Genomic DNA, 20,554 nt, shown 5'->3' with positions numbered 1-20,554 from the left:
AATCAAGGTTTCTCACTAATATGTAGGCATTTCCTCAAGAGGACAGTACAAGTGGTCAACCTTCTTGGCAAGCTTTCTTTAAATGAAAGGAAAACTGATTGTACTAATAGCTGCTGTTCATAGTGTTCTTTTATAGTATGGGGAAAAGGTCACAAATTCTACAGTGACTATCTCTTTTTAGGCTCAAATGTGTCTCAATACTCAAAATGCTAAAACTGGATGTGCAGATGCAGTCCAAGGTATGTCAACACACCTGCTCTGTAGCTGTTTACAGTCACTGCTAAAGGAGATTGGAACCTGCATTACTAGGACACAGCTACTTCAGACATTACCTAGACAGTGTAGTTTGTTCCTCAGATTTTTCTGACTCTTAAAACTTCCTCTCTGATTAGTGTTTAAAAAGGGCTGGGAGGATTCACTGAAAAATAGCAGTGTCTGCAGTCCCTAGACTGTTAAAAATTGTGGACTGTGGCAGTTTGTATTTCCAGTTATCTAGTGAATTAACCCAAGAGCTGGTCAGAGACAAGAACCTGGTGAAAACCAGTCCAGTTGCTACAATAAAAATTGCTACAGTAATAGGCCAAAGTTCATATTTTGACCACTGGAAATCATGTCACTGGCATCAGTGAGCACTTCTTTTCAAAGATAGTAGAAAAGACATTCACTGGTCAAGATCATCTAGCTACAGATTGACCAGATTACACAATCTGTTCAGTATCTTTTTACTGATAAAGTCTTGCAGGGTCACACAAAGGCGGAGGCTTTACCAAATGTGTTGCATGTCATTGAAACTCCATTTCCCATGCCTGCAAAACAGTTGCTCTGAGGGCAGAAATAGAAGCATAATACTTGCTTAGATAATTTGCCCTGCTCCTAAGTGTAATTTATGGTGAGCAAAATGAAGTCACATCTGTGTAAGGAAATAACAAGCTAACCTTTCCATAACAGTTTCCATACACACGAGCTCTGTTCTGAAATGACTCTTTGCAGACCAGTGATCATTGTTCTTCACAGCTTCTGGCTAGCTCCAGCTAGACACATGTTCAGGGAATGTGCTTGCATGTTCTTGTCATTGCTTCATTTACTGATTGAGTAAATCAGTCAATGTGCTTTCTAATTAAACTGTATTCTGAAATGTGTTTCCTTCATCAAACAATATTGCAAATGTGTTTTCCAAATAAGAGACACAAGAGTACTGGCTTTTGTTAAAGACAGTTACTGTATTTTTAAAATTAGGTATATTTAATATAAAAAAATACAGCATTGAAGTAATTGTGATAACCACAGGCAACAAAATTTTACCATAGTGTAAGTTAAGGACTGCATTGGACTTAAATCATTGATGAGTCTGGTAGACTACTTGGACAAATCCTTGATTGCAAAATCTCATGTAATTGGGAGTGAGCTATGACAGATGAGCAGAAGTTTGACCCATTTTCACCTGGGGTTGGCAGCATCTTTCTGGCTTACATCTGGTAACTTCGTTTGAAGGAAAGCATAGATATGTGGCCAGATCTTATTGGTTTCTGTTCCAGAAAAGGATTTCAATAACCCTTTTTTCCTAAGGAAGAAAAATAGGAAAGCATTACAGATGTCAAATTGTTTAATTGTTCTAAAATCTCCACCTCACTTGAAGATAACCCCAGCAGGAGTGTGAAAATATGCATGTGATGTAACACCAAGAAAGCTGTAGCATTGGAAATGCAGGCTAGACATCGATTTCTGCTCAACAGTCCTGGAAGAATACAATGAAGGGTAGTGAATATGGAAATACAGAAAGGACAATCATTAATGCTGTCAAGAGTCTAATTTCTTTGTCTGGGCAAGGTAAAACTAGAGGTCTACATGGTGACCTACTATGTATCTATATATTAGCAGTATGATGCTTGCAGCTTTACATTAAGAGAAACATGTATAATTTTGACTCTTAAAAGAACTAGTAATTTATTTCCACTTCACAATGCAAATGACAATTCTGAATTAGCTACTTATTCCAAAAGAGTCTTGCTAGCTGGGTCCAGTCACAATTCTGTTCTTAGAACAACCACATTTAAATCCTCATTAACAGTATTTGTGTATCGCTTCTTGACCTCTTGCACTTATTACAAAAGTTTCTACTTACACATCCAGAAAACAAAATATTGTAAATTCTTGCAAAAAAAGGAACTGTCTGTTACCCACCAGAGCTGTTGTTGCTCATAACAATACTATGATATATTGAGTAATGTAGCATTCTTTATGAAGCTAAATGTGGCTGGTTGCAGTGACAGGCTATTTCACCACACAGGTTCCAGAAGGTCTCATGCAACCCTGAAAAGTCATACTCAGTCTACTGGGTTGATTTCTGACTGAGTTCATGAAAGCTACACAGCTATTCACACTACACTCGCTGTTGTGGTATAATATATTCTGTAGCAGAGAGATCTGTTCCTCGCTATGCTGATGCACAGTAAGATTTTGGAATGTGGAAGAACAGATTTTACTACTTACCGATAATATTCTAGGACAGGTTTTGTTTGTGCATCATAAGCCTGAAGCCTCTTGCTTACAGTCTCTGGCTTGTCATCATCACGCTGAACAAGGGGCTCGCCAGTAATGTCGTCAATGCCCTAATCATGGTTAAAAGCAAATACCAGAGTATACTGCTTACTTCTCTTTAAGCATGCTTTATGTAATTTTCTATTTAAATTATGATCAATTTGCACTTAATCAGAGTGTAGATTTCTGCTTATAAAGAGAGGCTGCTGCCTGTGTTCTTGTCTGGAATGTAAGTTGTTCACTTGCCAGTAAAAGTCTGTCAGTTAAAAATATTTTCTCAGTATTGCCAATGAATCATTGTAACTTGACTAATTTGTCCTCTGGAACATTCATAGAATATGGAGAATATGAAGATAAAACCTCCATGTGCAAGGGAAAACAATACTGTTGGTAATACATTCCTGTATAACTGGAAATAAGAGACCAATTGGACCTTCATTTGACAATACTAAAATGGGCAAAGGAGTTAATGGCCCTTTGATTTTAAGCTGCAAAATGGAAGAGTTACCATTTAACAACAGCTGTACAAAAAATGGCATAAGAGTTAGCTGAAGCTTTCCCTACAGAGGTAGGGACTTAATGTGTGAATGTTCCTACTAAGTAAGCATTTTGCAGATCTATTAAGAAAATAGAGACAACCTTATTTCACCTATTTAGCTCTATTCCGTGTTTGCAATGTAAGTATTGCAGTCCACTGTGTTGTGGTAAGTCTGCTAATTAGTGAAAGGTAAGACAGATCATAAATAGCAAAGCTCTGGCAGCTGAAGCCTACTCTTTTAAGTCTGAGAATTCTCTGTTCCATCTTGCCTGTGCTCTTCTGCAATTGAAAATAACCATGATTTTAAACACCTTGTTTCAAACAAAACAAAGGCAACATTTTCAGTTGCTCACTTCCAGTGCCTGCCTGGTATTTCAAGCTGGCCTCTTTTCCTATTACACTGAAATCCAAACTACATGACCTGCTGTGCTTCTGATGTAAATTAATAGAGCTTCTAGGTAAATGTGATGCCACAACAGCTAAGTTAGAGTTAAGGATGAAATACAGTTTTAGCTGAGTTGCACTAAAGCAAATTGTTCTTGAAAAAATTTAAGGTAACAATGTACAGTCTTTATCTTCAAGCTCCTCTTTAGGATATATCAAGTCATAAAAATCTGTTGAAAAGCTTCCCTGACTTGAACATTTCTACATCCAGTTTTGCAGTATAGCAGCTCTTCCCTTGAAAATACCCATCCTGGTTAAATATAAACACAGGGAAAGCATTTAAGTGGATTCCTCTGACTGCTGGTTTGGTGTTTCCTGTATTTAAAACATGACTTCTCTGGAGGAAGGAAAAGAAATCTATATTTTGGACTGTACAGGCTGCAAACAGGCTAAGACCATGCCCAGATCCTGTGCCAGTGCTCAAGGCAGACAGTATTCCAGATCAGTAAACAGCTTTAACAAGTGCTTACAAAACACCATGGTGTTCTGCTCTGCAGGGGACAAAAACGTTGTTCAACACCTTGAGGTTCTGCCAGGTCACTAACATACCCTCATACCAGCACAGTGTTACCAGAAAAGAAAGATTCTGCACTCCCAAGAAGTGAGATGAGCCTTTTTGTTCTGAGCTGCTGTGTTTTGAAACACATTATGCAAACAATATTTTACTGTAGCTGGCAAACACAATGCAATACTTATTTAGTGCCAACACCAATGCATATTGCTTACCTGCACTTTGGGAGGACTGAATTCAAGATTGTAGACTCTGCCACTGGCAGGGTGGATCCAGCGTGCTGTAAGCCGACACTTTATGGTCTCAAATGGCACGTCTAGGTCAATCACAGTGTCTATGTGACATTCTTTATCAAGGGCTTCTGCCTGAGCAACTGTTCTGGGGAAACCTTTTTAAAGGAAACAACTTCATAAAATTCTGAAAGCAGAGTTATAGCAAAAATTACCTGGATTGAATAATTAAAGAAATAATTGTTACACAGCAAAAAAAAAAAAAAAAAAAAAGTATTGTCATGTTCTATAAAGATGGAAGAATGGAAGAGACATCAGGTTTTCCAATATCTTTCAGTGTGTCATGGCATTTTAACTTTTTAAATGCCTCCCAGTTTTTATTTCTTCATTTCAGCTAATCATCTTCCTAAAAGTGCAACAAATAAGTGCAAAAAGACCCCATATTCATATATATACCACATACCACTACACTGAATAAAAGCACTGTATACACGTTTGGAATAATAAAAGCTCCAGTGAAAACAACCTAGAAACATCTGTGATATATCTTACTTTCACAGCTATGTAAGTGGCTTAAGGTGGTGGCCATTACAAACCTATTTTATTCAGTTGCAGTAAGCCAAATCTATTCACCAGAGGCAGTACAGGATTTAGAAGGTTTCTAAGAGTTTTAGTGCATCAAACTGCCCTCAGATATGATAATTGTGACAACACTCAGACTGATCAGGAACCTGTCTCTTCACTTCAAAGATGCTGCATTTTGCCCCATGAACTCTGTGGCTCCCTATTCTATGTTCTTAAACTATTCGATAATCTAGTGGAACTTAGGAGGGATGCAGTGGGAACGAAGAACAAAAAAGCCAACATCTCCACAAAGAATCTGAAATGAAAAATTGAGCACAAGACCTTCAGTGGTCAAAGCTACTGCAGAACATGCTATTGTATCCTGTATTCACTGGAACAGTTCCTCTCCTCAATAAGCTCTAGAATAATCTCGTTTTCTTCAGTAGCTTCTAATTTGCATCATACTGTACAAGTAAACTTCTTCATAAAGGCAAATACCAATAGGCACAAACTTAAGAAACTCTTGCATAATGTTGATCTGTCCATGCAGGAGTAAGGAAAATCATTACAAAAATGATTAACTCGGACCAAGTCCTTGCTTGTGCATTAAGTCTCTTGCACCTGGCTTGCATCACAGTCATGCCCTCATCCTATTTCTCACACATTCACATTATCTCATGAAAATACTTCTAAATAGTAAGAGCAGAGGGAGAGCCAGGTCTTCAGTCTTCAACATTGCTGTTGAACACTGTTCAAGAGCTGCTGTTCTTTCTTACTATTAACAGCCACCATGTTTCTAAGTTATGCAGCTGGAAAGTGAGTTTGCTTGGGACTGAGGTAATGAAAAAATTCCTCAACAAATTGAAGTGCCTTTAGGAAAGCACTTCATTGAAATTGAACTGACATTTTCTACATAGTGTTCTCTCTATACAGAAAAAGCCCTGCAAGAGGTGATGAATGGTGAAGATTCCAGGAACACAGAGAAAAGTGCTCTAGATTATACAGCACATAAATCTAAATGGATTACACCCACAGACACACACAGCTCAGACTGCTATATCTGCTATGACTCTAGAAGCCACCAACCTATTGTAAGGCAGTAAATGAGTATTTGGCTAAGTGAACATGCAAGCAGTTTAGCAACTCTGGTTTGAGCTAACTGACCCCATCTCTTTGTTCTGCATTGCAGTTACCAAACTTCAGATTTTGGGTTAACACATTTCGACAGAACAGTGAAGCCCATCATGCCACAGCTATCCCAAGAGTAATTCACTGGGTCTCATTATAAATGCTGATGCAGACAAAATTTCTGCTGCAAAAGTTTAAAGGCAGGATCACATTAACATGCAGCAGAAATTGATTTATTCTCTTATGGTCTTAACACAATCCTGCTGAGAGCTGCCAGTGGGCACAGCTATATTGCTACACATCCAGATCCACAAGACTGGAACTGTGTGTACATGGGACCTGAAACTAAAGGGAAAAAAAACAGTATCTGCCATTCTTTACTTTATGGTTTAGGTTTCATTGTTCTGTTCACTGTGGGAATAAAGCCTTTCTCTCAGGAAGGAATCCAAGTGTGACTAAAGCCACCAGAACATATCACTGTACGTAGGAGCAACTAATCATAAATACAACTATAATAAAGCACTCAGGGACAGAGGCCACTGTGGATTTTTCACTCCCTCCAAATAGAAAGCCACACCAATAACTTTTTTTGTTTTATCTACTGAGACAGGTTGTGACTACAGTCTGAAAAAGCATGCGTCCAGCCTAGACACTATTTTTGTGCTGGGCATCCAACTCTACTCCCATGGGCTGGAATAACAAGAGCCATCCACTTCATGAAGACAGCAGCAAATGCATTTTCTCTCTAGCAAGAATGCTGAAGCAATGAGCTTACACTGCAGAACTGCAAAACAGTTCACTCTGGAGAAAAGAACCAAACAGAAAATGAAGGAGACAATTGAGCAATAGTTTTGATTACACTCCACACTGCTGCAGTACTTTTCCATACTTACCTTGTTACTGCATCACATTGCTTGATACCTTGCCTTTTAAATAATTCCAAAGCCTCATCCTTCAAAAGCTTTCCATTCCCCAAGGACTTTAATAAGAAAATACTTTAAAAAAGAAACTTCTCAATGCCTATTTTAATGGGGAAATACCACATGAATTATCATAAGAAATACCAGAATTGCCAGTTTTGAAATTCTTCTGGAGTGTTGAACTATCCTTTTTAACATGTGTTAAATATCCCTGTAATGTTCTGGGGGCGGGGTACACCCAAAGCATTTGTCAGCCAGGGAAACTGGGGCAGACTATCTGCTGAAAGTTTCACAAGCTGGCTACCAGCGACCAAAACAGTCCCAAGTGTTCCAGAGAAGATTTTCTCTCCATATATAGTGATACTCAACATGAAAACTTACCATCCAATAGCCAGTTGTACTGGTCTAGACCTTTTATCTCATTCAGCATTAGTTGTGTCATGATGTGATCTGGAATAAGCTGCCCTTGGTCAATGTAGGACTTGGCAAGGATTCCCACTTCTGCAAAAGTAAAATTTGCATTACACTATCTCTGACCACCAGCAAATGAGAAAAAGCCCACAAGCCTGCAAAAAAAAAATTGTTTTGATTGGAATGACAAAGAAAAGTTGTAAACAAGGCAGACAGCATGCTTACCAAAATTAAAAAATATCCAGATGATCAACTAGGATCTGACCATACAAACACATATCAGATTAATTAGATCCACCTGTAGGGCAAAACACATTTCTATCCTCACACTCTCTGAATAAATTTACTAGTATGTATTTGAAATATGAAGTTCCAAAAACTAAAATGAGGAGAGACCAAGAGTCTTCAAAATAAGCGACAGAAAGGATACAAGTTTAAGATATCAGCCCTCAGACTTCCTGAAAAGAAAGTCTATTTTCTTAGCTTACTGGCTAGTTATTAACTTGCACTTAGGCTTCATTACAAACATAAAAGCCTTTGGCAGTCTGCAGATATGTATTCTTATGATTACTAGAATGGCAAGAGGGTGTTTATGGATATTGTACACTATTTATGGGAGTACACAGACACCAGTATTTTCCCATGGAACTGACTAACCTTTAGTATCAGTCATTTATCCCACTGGCTCACTAAAATTCCACCCATGTATTATCTTTCCAGCTATCACACTATGCTCCTACATGGCAGGCAGTAGCATTCACCCAAATCGTGCATATAGCCAGGAAGAAATTCACTTGCCTAGGTTGTGTCCTAGGCACAAAGTTTCCATATCTTTCCATATCTTTCATTTATAAAACAATTACCCAATTATGTTAAGTAACCCAGAATTGCAGCTAGACTGGTTTTATTGTGGGTCTGCAGAAGCCTTTACTTGGAACCAGTTAAGATCTAGTTATAGAAAACTAAAGAGAAAATGGGATGGACTGACATACCCACTTTCAGCAGAAAGCAGTGATAAATGCCAGTCCCATCACTCAGTGCATGAAATGTGCAACAGGACAGAGGCCCTTCTTCAGATGAGGCAGCTGAAAAGCAGTACATGCCCTCAAATAATGCAAATAGTATCTTTGGTGATGAGAAAAAAAAATAATAAAGGAACAATTTTCCCTCACTGCCTGTTCACATCTGTAGTCAGACTTTGAAAAGTACAAAGACCATTTAGAAACAGGCACTGTGCACCTTGGCCAGATTTCAAAACATCCTCACTATATGGAAAAGAGTCAGACTGTGGTGCTCGAGTCCTCCAGCATATCACAAACTGGAAAGAAGGTGACTGTCTGTCTGTGTACAAAGTGTCTCTTCCCCACCTCCCTTCTTCATATCTTTTTTATTATTCTAGTGTGCTTTGAACCATGTACCCTGAAAAAGTGGGTTGGGAGAAGGAATAAATCATGTCTTAGATAGTTTAAAGCATACTTGATGCTTGGCATTGCTACTGATTTATGTTGCAGCATTGCTTTAGCCGCAATGATCCAAAAAACTTTGCAAGACAAGGTTCACAAGGAACAATTCTAACTTACTTTGGAAAGATTCATGAGGTTTTGGGCCCAGAAAGGTTTAGAATATGGCAAGTTATTATTAGACCAACAGACTTTGAAAGATGCTGCCTTTTGCCCCCCTCTGCAGAACTCAGGTAATTTAGAAAGTCACTATTACAGAGGGGAAAAAAAAATAGGCAGAAACATACACAAATAGTCACATATTAGGACAAAAAGTTGATACACTAGCTCAGAGTTTTCCCCTCCCCCCCCCCCCCCCCCCCCCACTGTTGGGAGTGGATTTCATGGGGTTTTGTAGATTTTATTTGGTTCTGGGCTTTTTCAGGTTGAGTCTGAAACCACTAAAGGCATGGCAATCTTCAGAATTACAGGTAACACAGGTTTCTTTCCTTTGTAGGTCATGACTGGTATCCATGTTCCATAGCTCTACAAACCATCAGCAGGTTCTAACCACATTACAGCAATCAAGCTCTAGCCATAACCTGACAATAATTACCTTAGCATTAGAGAAGTGGTCACAGACTCTCTCCACTGTCCAGAAGAACATGACAATAACTGCAGAATGATAAGGACACTCATCTTCAACAGGACTTTTCAACAATGTCCATTTTCACAAGACAGCAAATAGAAAATTTGCACCATATAACTACTGTTAGCAATATCTAATTTTCCAAGAGCTTTAACTGCCCATCTTAGTGTAACTCATTTCCCAAAGAATTGGAAATTGCAGAACTCTTCCATTGTCGTCAAAACTCATGGATCTTTGCCTTGACTGAATTTGTCCAGGCTGTCTGGGTTGCCACTCAGTTGTTCTACTATTTTCAGTGTACTACCTAGTCCTCCTACCTCATACTTCATCTCAACCCTCTGGGAACCATTTCTGAAACTAGTGATTGACTTTCAATGAAATTGCAGTAGAGTTTCATCTGGATTTACTAGTGAATGAGAAACTCTGTAGCAGATTCTGGTAAATTCCGCTGTAGCTAATTTAGAGCAAACTTCACCTCTTAAGCTGTCCACTGACTTCCTTCTGTATATTCTGGATTTTAATGTGTCTGCTAAACTTCCATTTCACGTTTGCTCTCCTTCACAGTCCTTCACCTGCCCAACCTATCTAGAATTCTTTGTGTAATCACTTCTCTCTCCATCACTTCAGGCTCCCACCTCAAGTAAAGCAATATATTTCCACTTGGAATTTCTTCTTCTCACACAACCTTTACCAAGATTCTGGTGCTGTGGTCTTGCACAAAACCTAAAGTATTTAGTAAACATTGTAAACCTCAAAACACTTGGTAAAATAACATTTCCTTTGTTTTCTTGGAATGGCTACCCACCATGTCTTGCACTGAAAGTTCATAACAGAACAGTTTTGAGACCCTCTGTAAATAAAAATGTATGATTGTGCAACCAAGTAGAAATAGCATGAATTTTATCAGGTCTGTCTATGTAGGTGTGCTCCTAGCAAATTCTTAACTTACAGTATCTACAATACCAACAATAGTAAAGTCAGTCAGTGTACCAAAGTCATTATCCTTACTGAGTAAACAAAATTTGTGTGAAGACATAGGAATCACATCACAACTGCTTCACCTTCAAACACGCTTATGAGTATTCCAAAACTCAGACTGCCAGTTACCTAGTCATAGTACTACAGTGATACTTACAAGTGAATGGAATTTTCAAAAGCTTGAAGTTGCTGGAAAGAATAGTACCCTCACTTCACCACGTGCAGCCTGAGATGGTTCTTACAAGGTTTTTCACCCCACCAAACAGAAAAACAGATGTGGAAGTCAGGAGGGGACCTTCCATCATTGCAAAAATTCACCAGAGAGAGGGACTGTGGTATCTCAGCTGAGGCCAGAGGTCAAGCTAGAACTGTTCATCGAGAATAATTTGTATATTTACCCAGTATAAGCATCACTGTATGTAAACACAGACCATACTGAAACCTAAGCATGATATGAACTCATAAGACAAAAATACTTTTTAAAGCTATGCAGTTTGAAAATTTTGCACATTGTTTTTTTTTTGTTGTTGTTTTGTTTTGTTTTTTTAAAGCACCACTATTTAATGCCTGCCAGCTCAGGACAAGGCATAATTTTGGAATAGCTGTTAACAATTCTAAGTACCCCTACTTCAATCAAATGAACATCCAAAAATGTCTGATTGCCCAAAACCCCTCCTCTTGCTCTGCCTGTTGAAAAATGTAAATATTTTTCTCTTTTAGGATGCTTCCAGCTGGAGAAACCATGAGAAGCTATCAGACCTATTAGAAACACCTACAAAAACCACTGGGTGCTTATGGAAAGCACCCAAGACAAGGAAGCAATGAGGTGTAACAAAACAAGGAAAACAGGATAACCCGGTCCACTTCCATGAAGAGGCTGGCAAGTGACAGTATGGAGGACCCACGGCGGCAGACATGAGGCCCGCTTCAGTGGCCTCTGGTCTCCAGAAGAGCTGCGTGAAGTCACCCAACCTCTGCGTGCGCGGGGGGCACACGGAGGTGGGAGCAGCAAACCCCGTTAAAGAAGCGCCCCTCCCTTCTCGGAGGGGAAGGGGGGGAAGGAGCGGGGCTGGGGGCAGGGAGCAGGGATGCGTGTTGGGAGCGTGTGTCCCTTCCCGGAGCGGAGCTGTGTCACGAGGGAGCTCCCGCGGCGCTGCGTGGGACCGCTCTCGCGGGACGGGGACAGGAAGAGGGGTCGTCGCCGCCGCGCACACATCCCCACCCGCGTCCCCATGCCCACCTGTCTTCTTCTGCATGTTGTCCCTCAGCAGGTCGCCGCTAGAGAGGTGCTTCACGCCGAAGTGCTTGATAATGCGAGCGGAGACGGTGCCTTTCCCGGAGCCCGGCGGCCCCATGATGACGGCGCGCAGCAGCGGCGGCACCACCATGCTGTCCCCGCTGTCCCCGCTGCTCCAGCCGCGGGCGCGCAGCGGCGCGGCAGGATCACGGCAGGAGCGCCGCCTTCCCGGGGAGCGCCGCCTCGCACCGCCGGCCAGAGCGGGCCGGTCCTCCCCGGGAACAGCAGCGGCAGCTTCTCCGGCTGTCAATCAGGGGCAGGAAGGAAAGATCCTTTACGTAAGTGCACGGGGGGAGGGAGGGATAAATTAATAACGATCATAAAAAGATAAATGAAGCAAATTGCATCTTAGAGCGTCGCATCAGACCGCATTTAGGCATCACTGTTCAACCGGCCATGACTAGTTTCCCCGCACCCCTCTGCCCAGGAGGCCCATTTTGGCTGCTCCCTAAGCTGTCAGCCCCTGCCCCCTCTCAGACACACAGGATCAAAGAGTCGTTTGGTTTGGAAAAGATCTTAAAGGTCAACGAGCCCAACAAGTAATCCAGCTCTGTCAGTCCATCGCCAAACCATGCCCCAAATTGACAAAAGCCCACCTTTAAAATATCCCCAGAAATGGTGACTCCACCATTTCCCTAAATTATCATGAGGATTTCCCAAACTGAACTGGGACGTGGCTCCATACCTGGCTGTCACCTAATGACTGCCTGGCTGCTGACACTGGCACTGCCCTGCCCAGGTGCCCTGAGGCTGTCGATGACTTTGCTGTGCTCCTTCACCCCCATGCAGCAGCCCTGCTCTTGCTGATCTCTCACAAATAAGCTCCCACTATCTACCAGCAGGCAGCTGCACTTTTAATGAGCTGTGCCTGAGTTTTGTTTATGATACTTGAATGTGAACAGCTGCAGGTTGTCCTTGTTCTGGGTAGTGTTCTTCCAAACACCAAGATGTCCTTTCCCACAGATATGATTTGGTGATCCTCAGCTACATCAGAACACAATGTTTTGGCCAAAACATTAGATTGTCCCATTTCCTGAGTGTTCACAGTCATGTCTGCAGCAGGAGAAGTGAGCCTTCCTGCTAAAGGTCCTGAAGATGCTGATGAATCTCAATCACTGTACCAGAAAGGTCACAGTGAAAAAGTGAGCAGAAAGCAGAGCTAGAGTCAAAACATTAAGTTCAGCTTCTTGGTTTAAAACATTGTTTCATTTCAATAGTTTTACACTGAAACAAGTAAAGCCATAAGAAAATATTAAAATTACTGTTTGGTGCTTTAAAACTGTAAAGAAATAGGAATATAGCCCCAGGACTCCCCAGTCAATAAAATTAATTGCCTTAATAATTAAGTAGGAAGACACTGGCTTAACTCATAGATCTTACTATGAGCATAAGTCTCATTACCCTGAGAAATGTGAACCTTCACAAATGAACATGATAGTACCTCTGTTCCAGATTGTACTAGGACAGCAAGAGTTAAACATTCGGGGCTTTAGCAGCATTCCCAAGGCAACACCTCAGTCTGCCAAAGCACCACAGTCTTAAACAAAATTTGGCAGCAAAGGCCCTTTAAATGTTAGAAGCCACACTGTTCGTTTTAAGCTCCACACTTCAGAGAATTCTGAATGGCAGAAGTCCACAAAATGTGTTGCTAAATCTTTCTAAAACAAATATATGGGAAAATGGAAGGTATTGTATGAAATATATATCCAGCAAATAACTAGACTTGTCAGAGAGACCATTAACTCTAATCTCCAATGCCACCATGTATAAAAAGCAGCAATAATTTATCTGTCTGTTAAAAAGGAAGCCTGAGGTTCAGCCCCTCTACAGGCCTATTGAGCAGCTCAGAAATCCAGGCAGGAATGCTAAGACAATCCCTTCATTAAAGACTAGAAACCTCTCTGAACTTCGTAACAGATTCACGAGGAAGGGGTGGAAAATGATAGAAAGGCAGTTCTCCCACACACACTGGTTGTTACCAACCTGTGGCCTTTGCAGAACAGAACTGGGTACTTAGATTACAGAAAATAGGTAGTAAGAGAAATTATTGCTTGGCTGTCTTTCCTGAAGTCCAAACCTCACTCTAGTAGTTTCGTGAGTAGTTGTGACATACTCAGATGTGGAAAAGGAAATAAGGGAAGAAATGGGGTCAGTGGTTCACTAGTTTGTATACAAGTCTTTATACAGCTATTCTGTATTTAAAGACATGCAAGTGGTATTTTTGGTAGCCTCATTATGATGTTTAGAAAATGACATTTCATCATCTTCATTCAGACTTAATTACTCACATCTTAACAGAGTAGTCAATGTTTATGTAACGTAACTTGCATTATATTCTGATTAATCTTTTTCACACATGTAAGGTAAAGGTATAAAATAAAAACTTAACTCTTGCTTAGTGAGTTTAGAAGTAACCCACATGGTGACTGACCAGTAATCAATAGCCTGTTTCAAACAAATCGAAATGTTCTTACTAATAAATAATCTTTCCTATTACTCAGCATTTTTTTCAAACATAAGAAATCCTTTGAAGAGGCTTTTTAAGCCTTAAACCGTCAAGAGAGTTTCTGTCAGGTATGCTCCTTGGAGATCGAAGTCCTTTCTTCCGAGTTTGATACAGAATTCTTTTAAGACTGTTGGGTAACTATTTCCCGAGTGTTGTACTTTGTATCAGAATGAAATGGTTACTTGAGTGAGGAAGAAGTCATAGTACCCTGACTGGCGGGACATCTGACATGGTCTCCCACATAATTTTTGTGCCTCATTTGGTGGAGGGGTGGACAATTTGATGGGTGTAAGTCTAGCTGGAATAGAAGTGTAGTGCTTAGTGTTTTGTACCCTTCAAAAAGCCGTTAATGAACATGTTTTTCCAGGGCCTGTCACGGCACCTTGTTTTGTCTAGTGTCTGAGAATAACTGGGAGGGAGAGCGCACCCTCATCAATTTTGTGAGTGACACCAAACCATGTGGCCTGAGCACATGGGCTTAGGGGCAGGAGGTGGAGCTCTGCAAGAACAGATGGGGAAAGGGGCCAAGCAGGACACTGACAAAATTCAGCAAAGGCAGGTACAAAGTCCTGCATCCACGACGCTGCTTCCAACAGTGCAGGCTGGGGACTGACCAGCAAGGAAGAAACTCTGCTGGAGAAGACTGGGGAGAACCGCTCTACAGCCAGCTAAGCACCATCCAGCACATAGACACTAACATCCTGAACCATATTAACAGGAGGGTAGCCACTACATCAGGGAAAACAGTTATCCCTTTTTATTAGGCACTTCTTAGGCCACATCTGTGTGCTGTGGCCAGTACTGGGGCCTCCAGTACAAAACAGGCATTGATCAGTTGGGGCAGGTTTAGCAGGAAGTGGCCAAGATGATCAGGGGATGGAGAAGAGACACTGCCACGGACAGATGGAACCATGCTTGTTCAGACTGGAGACAAGAAGGGTTCAGGACTACCTAATAGCAGCCTTCTAGCACCCATGAGAAGGTTACTGAGAAGGCAGGGACTGGCTGCTTACTAGAATGAGTGGCAGGACTCAGTAAGTCAGGCAGTGGAATCTAAGTATTAGTAGACTCAGCTCCTTGAGGTTTTTAAGACACAACTAGATAAAGCCCTGAGCAACCCAGTCTGACCTTGCTTTGGTCCACAGACTGGGCTACAGATCTGGATTCCAACCTCGATAAGGCTGTGATGCTGTATATGTAAACAAAATACCCCATTAATAATGTTTTTTAAAATAATGCATGACATACTTATCCACTGAAGGCTAATATATATACAAAACACAGCTGAAAATTCTCTCTCAAAAAATATATACCATCAAGAACACTTGAGGAGGAGATTTTTTTTTTAAATTAGATATAAGTTGAAATACTTAGAATGAAATGTTGCTGTTGGACTGTTTCCTTTGAAGTAGCAAAGACATAACTCTTTACAAACCAAAAATGTAGAGCTGTGATTCTTTATTAGGATTTAAATAGTGTTTTATTGCAAAGAGGGATATAACGCTATCATTTTTGTAGTGTCACTCCTACCTTTATTAAAAAGCCTAATGAATTATTCCTCCCAGATGGCTGAGTATAGCAAATTGACACTTATACATAGCATGGGTTGTTCCAAAACTTTAAGTTTCCTACAAAATGTGTATCCTTCAGACAGAAATTCATTGCCTGTACACCAAGCTTGTGTACACTCAAAACCTTATTTATGACAAAGCTGAAACACACCTTATTTTTAAAGTGAAAAATCTATTAACATAATTGAAACTCCAACAGTGTCATTCAAGAATTATTAATTATTACAGAAAGTTTATGCTAAATTACCAATATTAAGTTTTATTCTTTTTTATATAAATAATTAATTGCTCCACACACACTTCATAGTTTTTCCCATTATCCTGGTGTAGTGTTTACCTCTCTCCCCATTCTGCCTGGGCCCCAACGTCATGGTTTCACTTAGGTGAGGGTGGTGGGAGTCCAGATGCTGATGGCTCACCAGTCATCAGCATCTGGACTCCCTCATCAGGAAGAATGCCAGGCTTCTGTTGACAGTTTCTTCTTCATCCCTGTAGGGTTCACTTGGAGTTGTTTTTGTATGCTTGCTAACACAATTTTACACCTTGCTTTTTCTTCACTAGTCTGTAGCTCTACATTACATCTGAGTTTTACTATATATAATACCTTCCACATATATCAGATAGTTTCTTTGTCTTTTTTTGCTGGAGTTGTGCCCAGCTCCAGGTCTGCATCCAAGAAAAGAAAAAATAAATACAAGAAAAAATAAATTACCCATAGAAAACCTGTCAAAACTGCTCTCACAGTTAAAGGAAGCAAACCAAAGCTTCAAGCAGATCAAAGCACATTCATACAGTGCAAATCTGACTAGTTTCTGTTCTGATGCCTTGGAAACTCAGTACAAGGCTTATGTTCTGTTACAGGCAATGGCAATACTTTGTTGGAGTCACAAGTTGATAATAATCAAATACAGAATTTTAATTATTTGGAAAACATTTCTGTTGTCTCAGTGGTTCTTCTGAGCTGTATTGGGAGTTTGAAATTTTAGTCCTATAAAAAGCACTCATCACAGATTTTTTAGACATCCCTCAAAATAAACATAAATAGGAAAAGAAATTAAGTTCAAGTAAAAGAGAAGTTAAATATCTGTGTTTCTGAGACTGTGTGAAAAGTCTTGGGAGATATGTAAACTAACAGAAGTTCAGAGAAAAGTGTTATCTTTTTGCATTCTTGGAAACCTCATACATTAGCAGAAGGCAGATCTTTTTTTGAAGTTTCTGTAATGACCTTTTCTGTATTATTTATTTCAAGTGATTAAACTATCAGGAGACTGTCATGTTCTCCAACTACTGATTAAATGAAAATTAGCATTTCCCTGAGTACTAAGGTAAGCCAGTAATAGCTTTACATTTTGAGGTTAAATTGTAAGAGCTGCCCAGACCATGACATGTATTTATCTCTGAGGTGCCACTCAGTCTCTCTGTGCCACCTCTAGGCAGTTGATAAAAATAATTTTCCCAACTCCAGAAATCCTTGAACTTCTAGCACAACAAGCTACTAGCATTCCTAGAGAAACAAAACCCCTCCTTTATGTCACTGGGTATTTTTATGACAGATAGAGCTTTCTTTACAAGGACACTTACATTATACCAGCAAAATATATATGCCAGTGATTTTTAACAGAAGTATCTTATTTCAGTTACATGAGAAAATTCTGACTGCCAATGGAATAATTTTTGGGTAAGACTGTTTTCTGTTTTGTTCTCCCAATTTTGTTTTCTCATGCCTTGACATAAAGCAGATACTTGCAAATTGTTAACAGATGAAAGCAAGTAATTAGAAGTCACAGAAGAAGGACAGGATGGACAGAACTAAAAATACATGTGTGGGAGCGCAGGGGAGTACACAAAGGAAGAGAAAAGAACCACAGAAGAGAGCTCATTCAAAGCAGACGCAGTTGACTAGACATTTTTTATGGAAATCTAAGACACAGAGTTCAGACAATGCAGTGAAAAATGTAGTCCTAGTAGCAGCACCTGAAAGCCTTTCACACAGCTGTCTTCACAGAAGAAGACACTTGATTTCAGTGGGAGTGTTCATCCTCTAACACACGCCACATCCACAACCTCACAGCAAACTGTTGTTTAACTACTACCCTGATATTCTGTCTAAAAGGCCTGTGAGTGAAGGAAATTAAAGAAGACAAAGTTGTTCCCTGAAAACAGGAAACAGTAAGTGCCAGATTTCTTCTCCATTAATCATGAAGTTTAACACTGTTCTGGAATTCCAAAATACCCTCCAAACTCGGAAGCTCAAAGGAATTATGCAGAGACTTGACTCAGTTTAATTGCTTGTAAACAGGAAAACAAACCACTGATTTATCAAGAAAGTTTTAAGAATTTTTTCTGAGGTTTGGACATAGATTTAATAGCTCTGAGAAGATAGGTATGTTCTTTACCTTACACTCAGTTTTCTCTTAGTTCTGCTCAGTGCATAACAGAAAAGAATTTCAGCTGCCCAAGCCCCACCCTATTTTCTGCTATATTCTAGATCAGAGCTGCAACTGGCAACTAATTTCTTACACACAGAAAGCTACAATTCTTTGATTCAACAAAACTGTCCATGACAAAACTCTCTGTTTCTAAAAATACAGAGAAGTTCATCTGCACATGAACCATTAATAGCTCTTGATATTTCTGCCCAAATCTCAGAAATCTTGGGCACTGCATATGTGAACAAATGCTGTTTAACTGCTGTCATTTTTTGATCCTCATTTTCCACAAATTTCTCAACATGCTTCCTTTAATAAAATTTCTTAGGCTTTTTTTCTACACAGATGTGGTCTTTTGATTTAGATGTATAATTTTTCTGTGTTTGATTTTTTGCCTCAGCACCTGGATCTGGGAAATCCACAGCATCTGTACAGTCTGTGTGGTAAATTGATTAAGTGCAGAAGAAATTTAGGATACTGGTACGTGAAAAATTGGACTTGAGCATAAAGAGCAGTGTGTCCAGCTGGTCAAGGGGCATGACTGCTCTTTCCTACTCCACACTTGTGAGACCCCACCTGGATTTTTGCATCCAGCTGTGGAGTCCTCAGTTCAGGAAAGACAAGAGGGCAGTCTTAAGCTGTGCTAGGGAACAGCTAGGTTAGATATTAGGAGGAATTTCTTCACAAAAAGGCTGATTGGGCATTGGAATGAGCTGCCCAGGGAGGTGGTAGAGTCACTGTCCCTGAAGGTTTTTAAGAAAAGACTGGATGTGGCACTTAGTGCCATGGTCAAGACAACAAGGTGATGTTTGGTCATAGGTTGGACTTGAAGATCTCACAGGTCTTTTCCATCCTAATCAATTCTGTGATTCTGACTCTGTGGTTCTGCAACATGGGCCTGATTCAGTCAGTCTAGATGTGGGCCACAAAATGATTGGTGGGCTGGAATAATTTCTTCTTGAGGAAAGGCTGAAAGAGCTGAGATTGATCAGCTTGGAGAAGAGAGGGCCTTGGTAAGAGCTCATTGATGCCTTTCAGTATTTAAGGGAGCTTATCAGAGAGACAGACAGAGAATTTTTACCAAGAAATAGTGACAGGACAAAGGGCAAGAGTTTAAAACTGAAAGAGGGTAGATTTACACTGGACATAAGGAAGAATTTTTCTGCAGTGAAGGTGGTGAGACACTGGCACAAGTTGCCGACAGAAGTTGTGGATGCCCAGTGGGGACCTGTAAGTGTTGAAGATCAGGTTGGATGGGGCTTTTAGCAACCTGGTCCATTGAAGGTGTCCCTGCCCTTAGCATGAGGTTGACTAGATGATCTTTAAAGATCCCTTCCAATATAAATCATTCTGTGATACAAAGCTTGCAGACCAGTGTATCAACACAAAAAAAGTCCTTATGCATGTTGATCACCAAAGTCAGCAAGCAGCTAACAATAGGTGGCTTAGTTCCTTCAGTTTCTGTAAGGTGTGCCTATCATGACTTTAAAAAAAGAAGTCTTAGTCTCTGGAAAACAATTTAGTAAAATAAAAAGTGTTATCATTTGTAAGGGAAATTGACTTTTGCTGTACAACTGTGGAAGGTGCTGTTAATTGTCCTGAGGGACAAGAGGCATTCCAGAGAGAGGGATGTGGATAGAGTGGAGCACTGGGCAATCACAAGTGACATGAAAATGACAAGTCAAAATGCCAGATTCTACACCTGGGATAGAGAAATGACAGACACAAATCTAAACTGGGAAAGGGGCAGCTCTGGGGTTGCAGAGAGGGCTCTGGGGGAGCTGGTTGGCAGCAGGCTCTGTGGCAGCCAGCAGTGTGCCCTGGCAGCCAGGAGGGCAGCAAACCCCATCCTGAGTGCAGCAAACCCCATCCTGGGGGCAGCAAACCCCATCCTGGGGGCAGCAAACCCCATCCTGGGGGCATCAAACCCCAGCCTGGGCACAGCAAACCTCAGCCTGGCTGCAGCAAACCCCATCCTGAGCACAGCACACCCAATCCTGAGTGCAGCAAACCCCATCCTGAGTGCAGCAAACCCCATTCTGGCTGCAGCAAACCCCATCCTTAGAAGAGCACGCCCCATCCTGAGTGCAGCAAACTGCATCCTGGCTGCAGCAAACCCCATCTGGGTGCAGCAGATGCCATCCTGGGTGCAGCAAACCCCAGCCTGAGTGCAGCAACCTTGGCACCTAAAGAGGTGACCATCCCTCTGTGTCCAGTGTTAGGGCAGAGCCTCCCTTCGAGTGCTGGGTGCAGCTCTGGGCTCCACCATTTCAGAACCATGGGAAGGTCCTTGAAGGTGTCTGGAGAAAGGCAAGAAGGTGTCAGGTGGAAGGACTGGACACCATGGCCTGTGAGGAGCTGCTAAGGGCGTAGGACTTGTCTAGTCTGGAGAAAAGCAGGC

General features: G+C 40.9%; 1 protein-coding gene across 2 annotated transcripts; it reads right to left on the bottom strand.

Moving 5' to 3' along the window:
• Positions 1-1,200: 1,200 nt before the first annotated feature.
• AK3 (adenylate kinase 3) lies at positions 1,201-11,897 on the bottom strand. Of its 2 annotated transcripts, XM_059873165.1 has the most exons (6): positions 11,591-11,730; positions 9,340-9,398; positions 7,255-7,374; positions 4,247-4,419; positions 2,491-2,609; positions 1,201-1,561 (listed from the first exon to the last, which is right to left on the bottom strand). In XM_059873165.1, exons 3-6 carry the CDS (start codon positions 7,313-7,315, stop codon positions 1,438-1,440), a joined length of 477 nt encoding a protein of 158 aa, XP_059729148.1. In that variant the 5' UTR covers positions 7,316-7,374; positions 9,340-9,398; positions 11,591-11,730; the 3' UTR covers positions 1,201-1,437. The 2 variants fall into 2 exon arrangements, with proteins under 2 accessions (XP_059729148.1, XP_059729150.1); XM_059873167.1 differs by lacking the exon at positions 9,340-9,398 and having other exon boundaries at positions 11,591-11,897.
• Positions 11,898-20,554: the final 8,657 nt, after the last annotated feature.

This window comes from Haemorhous mexicanus, chromosome Z (assembly GCF_027477595.1).
Source record: "Haemorhous mexicanus isolate bHaeMex1 chromosome Z, bHaeMex1.pri, whole genome shotgun sequence".
In the NCBI taxonomy this organism is placed as follows: Eukaryota; Metazoa; Chordata; class Aves; order Passeriformes; family Fringillidae; genus Haemorhous; species Haemorhous mexicanus.
This window is presented reverse-complemented; position numbering and strand designations above follow the sequence as displayed.

Coding starts and splice junctions, on each gene's coding strand:
- AK3 (XM_059873167.1), bottom strand. CDS start 11,738: ATGGTGGTGCCGCCGCTGCTGCGCGCCGTCATCATGGGGCCGCCGGGC. Junction 7,375..11,590: donor CAACATGCAGAAGAAGACAG/GTGGGCATGGGG, acceptor TTACTTTTGCAG/AAGTGGGAATCCTTGCCAAG. Junction 4,420..7,254: donor GTACAACTGGCTATTGGATG/GTAAGTTTTCAT, acceptor TCCTTTAAAAAG/GTTTCCCCAGAACAGTTGCT.